Source organism: Sorghum bicolor, chromosome 6 (genome assembly GCF_000003195.3).
Source record: "Sorghum bicolor cultivar BTx623 chromosome 6, Sorghum_bicolor_NCBIv3, whole genome shotgun sequence".
In the NCBI taxonomy this organism is placed as follows: Eukaryota; Viridiplantae; Streptophyta; class Magnoliopsida; order Poales; family Poaceae; genus Sorghum; species Sorghum bicolor.
The window spans coordinates 52,353,180-52,360,666 of NC_012875.2; the positions used below are offsets into that span (position 1 = coordinate 52,353,180).

The 7,487-nt window shown below is 41.5% G+C and overlaps 1 protein-coding gene across 1 annotated transcript; it reads right to left on the minus strand.

Moving 5' to 3' along the window:
- On the minus strand, positions 241 to 6,374 carry LOC8055941 (GATA transcription factor 26). Its single transcript, XM_021464172.1, has 8 exons — positions 5,867 to 6,374; positions 4,601 to 4,948; positions 2,107 to 2,533; positions 1,886 to 1,958; positions 1,633 to 1,736; positions 1,366 to 1,546; positions 1,106 to 1,223; positions 241 to 954 (listed from the first exon to the last, which is right to left on the minus strand). The coding sequence occupies exons 1-8, from the start codon at positions 5,904 to 5,906 to the stop codon at positions 617 to 619; spliced, it is 1,629 nt and encodes a 542-aa protein (XP_021319847.1). The 5' UTR covers positions 5,907 to 6,374; the 3' UTR covers positions 241 to 616.

The following is a 7,487-nucleotide window of genomic DNA, read 5'->3' on the forward strand; positions in this document are numbered from 1 at the left end:
AGGAGTAGTCTAGGCAATCAAAAAATATTAGGGACACGGTCGAATTCTGGCACAACCCAAGTGCTGACAAAATTGAGGCCAGTAAGGCTGTTGCCAGTGACCTAAGGCCATGTCCAGTTGCACATATCTCCAACCAACGCTATCATCATCCAGATTGTCTTGGCTCAAGAGTCAAAACTCAAGAGGTCCTGCAATGCAGACACGAACAGCGATGCACATGCTCTCAACTGGACAAACAGGTGAGCCAACTAACACTTCAGCACCCATACATAGCAAACAACAATATCACATACATAACTCCAATATCCTCTTTCTTTTTTTTCATTTTCCTGCAATAAGGTTATATCTTTTCCACACAGAGATAAGTTAATACTTTCTCCATGAGCCATATGCTACAGAAAACCAGCAGAAACCCGATCCAAAAGCATGCTACAATGTTAGCTGAACGGACAATTCGCCAAGTTGGCAGACCACGCACATTGTTATGTAAATTAGGGCAATGACGGACGCATAACGCCCATTGGTGATCAGCAAATAGAGGCGCCACGATCCAGGAGGCTAAAGTAAACTGAAACTACTGGCTGTTCCTAAGCTGCTTGCTTGATGTGACCTGAGACTATGGTAGCTTCAGGCACCCTTCTCCTTCAGCACCAGAGGTGGAGCTGCGGGTTATAGAGCTCATCAGCTGAGATGGTTGACAGAGAAGTTCTGCCTCTGGGTGTCGTGCATTGAGAGGTATCTCCAGCAGCAAGTCTTGATCAGAGTCGGCATACTCAGGAGGGACCAGTAATGATAACTTTTCTGGGGGTAACATGAATAAATTAAGTGCTCCTCCAGTGCAGGTTGAATCTTTGGTGGCGTAGCCAGATTTTGGCAAAGATGAACTTTCAAACTGAGGAGCCAAAGCCCCAGATTTTAGAACTCGTAGAGGACTCCTCATGGTACCATCTAGTTCTGCATGTTACAAGCAAAGCAAATAAGAACCCTTCTTTGTGTCACTGACATAAGGAGATAGTGAAATAGGAATATACTAAGTAAGACATTTTTGGATGTCATAACTAGAAACTTGATGCAAATCAGGATCAGAGGAACTAATATTGCTAACCTGCATCACTCTGAAAGTGGGTGTCACGGGGTCTTTTGAGTGGTTTCATGGTAGACTTGGTAAAGCCTTCCGGTCCACTGATGGTCCCCACACCCCCGGTTTCCTTAGCTCCCTTTTCCTGAACAGAGAAAGAATTAATTAGCCATATACAAGCAAGCTTGGAAGTTCACATAGGCATTAATTTAGAAGACAATAAAGTCGAAGGGGGGAAGCAAATGTAGGTAAATGTATTAGAAAGACGCTGTAAGCCGCTGTAATACCTTTTTCTGTTTATAGCACTCCAGCCATTTGCATTTTGTTAAATTAGTTAAGGCAAGTGTCTTCACTTTCTTCCATTCCTCATCACCAGATAAGGATGGGTCAAGAATTCCCTCTCCAAGCAGCATCTGGTAGCTGTCTATAGCATCAGAGAATTGGATAGAACTGAACATGCTTCTAAGGCTGCAGCAAGAACAAGACACAAATGAGGACTAGCACAAAGTGACCACAATTTGTATTAGTGAAACTTTGGGAAAGAGTAAGTAAACCTTTCAGGAGGTGTCAAGAAATCCACAGGAGGAAGGAATTTGAGCAACTGTTGTTGATCCTCTTTAGTTAGATATTTCATGAAGTTAGTATAGTTTATAACATCCTGCTCAAGAAGGATAGGGCAGCATACAGGTTGAGTTTTAATGATTAGCCAAAATATGTAAACATTAAACATATCCAGTGGTGTTCAGTGCAAATAAACATATACAGATCATCAACCCGAACAAAAAAAAACATGTATAGGAAGGATACCTCTAAATCTACTGAAACTAAAGGTGAATCAACACTCTCCAGGACATTCTGATTCTCATAATGAAGTTCATCCCTGCAAAACAGAGATACAGAACAAAAAAGAAAACTTAAATTGTTTCTTACCAAAGTAACTTGTTTAACCAATTTTCAATGAGTATAGAGAATAAAACCGATACTCAAATACCACTTCTATGCTAATAAGAATATAAAACGTATAGTACCTTCTAGCATTGTTTTCCATATGCAGCGGCGACTTCTTCGGCCTTGCAGTTGGAGCATTTAAGTTAATTGCTGACTTGTTTCCACTGTGAACGACAAATGACACAGAGCCTGAATATGATTCACTTGTAATGTATGATTTATTATCTGCAGGAATGGAGCTTGCTTCTGATTCTTCCTCCAGTAATTTTGAGTTTGGGTGTCTTAGAAGCACACTTCCAGAGCCTATCTCAAAGGAACCGACAGGAGTTTCACTATGGTATAGTAGGTCTTCCTCTGATGACCCTGAAAGGTTATATAACTGCTCTCCATGCATGATGGAGTTCAGATCTTTTGCAAGCTTTTCTACAGGTGAAGGCTTCGGACGGGTAACACAGCTCCTCTTTCTTGATGGCACTAGGGACTCCCAAGCATGTGACTGTGCTGAACCTGAATTGGCAATACATCAGAGAGTCAAATGACATAATAGAACAAAGAAAATAAGGTAAGTTCTACATAAGCACAGTAAATGTTGAGAATCATTATTAGATATTTATTTTGTTTCGTGGTTCAATTTCATTAGATATCACTTCAGAGATGTGATTAAGGTATACACGCTATTGGCAAATCTTGTGAATCGGTATTAGACCTTTATGGTGTTTCATGGCGCTGAAGTGATTAAATATCACTTCAGAGATGCGGTAAAGGGAGACACACTATTAGTACCTATGATGTATCAAGTATCAATATTTACTTATTTAGTGAAATATCATCTTCACCAGATATTTCCATGCCATCTGAACCCAATATGTAATAGATCGCAATCCTTCATTGTTTGCTCATGATAATCTTCTATATACTAAATCAGAGCCAAGCTAGGCCATTCTATTGGGCCACGTCATCATCTTTTTCTCCACCGTCTGATGTTGATCGGGCATCTGAGCGTCGGCGCGTGGCCTTGATGGGATCACAGCCCAAGCACTCAAGCTAGTTTTTCGCGAAGCTTCGTCCACCACCACATGTTCCAGCTAGCCATCACCGGTGCCCGAGCCAAAAGCTCTCTTTCCCTCCACTACCGTCTACTATCGCCTCCTCGAGCTCAACCGTCCTCTCGCAGACGTTGCACCGCGGCCACTCCTACATCCATGGTTCGACAATGCCCGAGGCCCATGGCGGCGCCGCAACATTGTACCCTACCACATGGCGCCAGAGGTCAGAGGATGGGGCTAGGAGACCTGCAGTAGCGCATGTGGCCACGCCCACCCACTCGCCCTCAGTGCCATGCTTCTTTATGCCTATCCCAGACCCAGCCACTGGGCTGCCGGAGCTCCTGGAGCGCAGCATCGGAAAGTGAGCCCAGGAAGCAGATCACATGACTGCAGGTCCACCATCCACATGATGCCGGTGTAAGTGCTAGCTCCAGCTACGGCTTCCACTGCCTGCGCCATGGCTGCAATGCCTTTAGCAACCGTTGATTCCACTGCCCGCAAAGTATTTAAAAAAATGTATAGCCTATCGACTACTTATCTATTAAGAAGTTTACCTGCTAGACATTTGATGCACTAGATGGCTAGACCATAGTAGAGCTAGAACTACAAGTATAATGTTTGCATCACATGCAAAGCTGCTGCCATGGCCTATGTACACATCGTACATGAATGCATGCATAGTCACTGCTGAATGCTGATCGATCCATTCCATCTATGAGACCATATGAGGCGATGCCTCTTGCTCCCCCGGTGTTTGCATAAAAAAAGCAAACAATTATAATTGGCGCCTTCATGTTTAATCAGCGCTGCTACATTTCCTCTCAAGGCTAATGCTAAGACAGATGAGCTCTACGCATATTCTCATTAAGGAAATGCTATTGTGTTCATAAAATAGATCGGTCTGTAAGCTTAATATCTTGATGTTGGAAACTTAGCCAACTTTATGATATGTACCATTATGTCAACAATTTAATCTATTGTCAACCCGCAAAAGAATAATTTGTTCTTTGTAATTTATAGCCACAGTGTCCTGTTATATTGTCATTTTCCTCAATAGTAAATATATAAAGTATAAAGGTCTTGGACCCCAACAAGATCAACACTGGACATTTAAAAGATGGCGTGGCCTAGTAATAGTAAGTAATTTCGTCACAAGTAGCTATGATTTTATCAAACCCAATATGAATTCCTCATCTAGACTAAGACAGAACAGGAGTTTATACTAAAAGAAAAAGTTTGGGTGGAATCACTATGCTCATGAAAAACAGAGATGAACAATCAGATCTGCATTACATACTTACTACTAATATGATCTCCAAAAGGGGAACAGTATAGAATAAAAATATACGACATCTCAATAAAATTTTAGTTTATTGAGCATAACTTTGAAGACGAGCATCCAAGAATGCACTTCTGACACTAATAATCATTCATCGAATTGAATACAATCACATGTGCATAAAAGAAATGAGAGGGAACCCGAACCATATTATTAAGAAACAGTATAGTAGGCATTGAGATCACTGACCAGTCATTTCACTTGCATCAGCAGCACCATATGGGGCACAACTCTCAGAGTATGATACTGCAGATCCCGAACTAGACTGATAGCTTGGGTCAACACCCCCCATCTTTCGGAAATTCTGACCAGAAAATAGTCCATTCTCTGCTATAATGTGATTTGGCTTTTTCTTCTGTGACTTCGACTTTGATGTCGGTGGCTTCAGCTTGCTAACTCTGGGTTCATCATCATCAATATCGTCCTTGCGGTGCATTGGGGTGTAGTTTGCCAATGAACCCTTCGTTCTCCATCTCGAGCCACAAGCATTGCAGAGCACCGGCTTATCTGGTGGCCCATTTCGCCACAGGGGAGTACCTGTTTCAGCATTTTGCCATGAGAAATCCATCAAAACTGATGCACAAAAATACGCCCAGCGTACAAGTTCAGAGTTAATATCACAATTTACATGTAGTAGGAGATGATACCAAGGTAGGGAACACCAAAAAAGGGTAATAAACTATACACATAATCAAGAATGTATCCAGAAGACATCATAAAACTAATCACATACATTCAAACTAAATATTTCAGATAATGCTTTCAGTGCCTCAATGGTTAGTTCAATTGTACAAGCGTGCAATTCTTAATCTGCTATGCTACGCAATGGTGATACTGAATGCAGATAGCCACTTAGCATTTTGCTGCAGTAAGAGCTAAAAAAAAGTTCAGAACATATAATGCTGTTGGCACAAAATGGGATAAGCCTGTGTACATTAAACAGGAAACCTAAGTTTTCACTTCAATGGTACCCTGAAACTAAGCATTTATGTAGCTGCAGCAGCAATCGAACTCTACTTTTATCTGATTGGCAGAAGCAAATGGTTATTTTCTTATTATAGAATAGGAGTCTGAGCTGCATCTAATCTCCCATTATCTGCAGAATTTATCTAAGAAGTGTATATCCACCGTAGTCAAAAACAAGTCTAAATGTGTTCTGTGAGCATGGTATAATCTGCTCCTCACGTTGAGAATTTTACAACCGTATCCACAGACTTCTCTTGAACAACCATCAACGAACACAAAGAACACGGAAACATGAGGAATCGAGTCCCACGCAATCCAAAGATTTCGTCTGAGGCCCGCTCCCCAGATGCATAATTGGGGGAAATCATCCCCAAAGAAGTACTACTTGCTGAGGATTGAGGAACAAAGGGGGAAAGGGGACGAAAACAAGAGAAAAAGAAAAAACAACTGCAAGAAAAATTTTAGCTTTATTCAAGAACAAGAGCTCACTTGTGACTCCGCAATGACGGCAGGGTCCTTGCTTCCCCATGATTCTCTCTGCTCCTCACCACCTCACAGGTGAAGAAGAACGGACCAGAGGAAAATCCCCAGAAAACAAAACGGGAAAAACAAAGCACAAACAAGCAGTTTCGCCTGTACAGGTAAATTCTTGAGCAAAAGAAAGGGGAAAAAAATCAAGAACTGTTTTTCTGTATGAATCTCGTCAAACCCAGAGCGGATTCCTGGGGACAATTCCACAGCCCATGAAGTTCTCAAAAACCAAGCCCTGCTTGGTTGGTGTTCTTCTTCCCTTCTTCCTTTCCTTTCTATATGTTTTCCTCGTTCTGTATCCAGTCTTTTAGAGAGAGGGTAGAGGAGAGAGAGAAAGAGAGGGGAAAGGGATGGAGAAATAATAGAGGAAGGAATGCTGCAGCAGCAGCCGGAGGGGGGATTTACAAAGGCCGGGTGAAAGGCATTTGGAGAGGAATCCAAAAGAATTATAGTTTAAAAGCTGGATGTTTTTATTAACTACTAGAGAGATAAGCAACTAGCAATTGGGCAAAGTAGGAAAAGGAGATGAGGTAGAGAGCGAGAGGGAGGGCAAAGCTTCTTTTCTCTCTTGTATCTTTCTGGCCTTGGGGTTGGTTTTTGTTGTGATTTCATTTCATCAAATTCCATTATTATACATGTGGTGTGACTAAGTTGAAGTTGAGGATATTTCTCTGCACTAATTAGTCAATTTGCTTAACTTTAAAGCCCTCCACTCTAGGTACATTAAAAGAATCTTTTTGCCTTGTGCCATTTGCATCTCACCCCCTTGAGAAAGAGCACATGTTCAATCCAACAAAGTCGTATACGCAGATACGCTATACAAGCTCAAACTGCTCAACCAGAGATTGATTGTTCTATTCTGTGAAGTTGACATCGAAAAGTCCATTTTGATAGGTTAAAATTGTTCTTATTGGGCACGATGCAATTTGGTGTATGCACTTTAGACATGCTATTGCAAGATTATTAGGCACTCTTTTGGCAGATTTTTGCTAGGTTTCCAATGACTTAACCAAAATCCCTACCAAACGCGCACACGTGAGAATGGCTTTTGAAGAATTGAAGTTAAAACCAATGAAGCTCAAACCATTTCGCCTAGAAGCTGAAGCCATAAAATGTAGTCTTCACTAGTAGAGAAGCCCGAACCATACTAAATAAGATCTCAGTAAAAAAGCAATAACATCTTACCATACGAAAAATGCGGGAAATGTACATTTTTTAAAAAAAATTGTAACCATCATGCATTTTATATCTCGTCAAAATAATTTAGGCATGTATTTAGAAATGTGGCACTACAAAATCAACTTTTGGTGAGTTTCTACCTTCCAGCACTAATTCATGGATAAAAAATTGAAAATATGAATAAGAAAAAATCCAAAGACACCAAAGGAGCGTGGATTGTTACAGTGGTAGGAGAAAAAAGAAGAGCTTATGATGTGATGCCTAGAAGACACAGGTTAACCGAGGGGGAGTCGCTTTTCGGTGTCGACCTCAGTGCCCCCCCTCGCCTTCGACGACCTATTCCCGCGCGGAGGGTGGGGAAACCTAGATTTCGACCGGTGTACAAAGCCCTATGTTACTA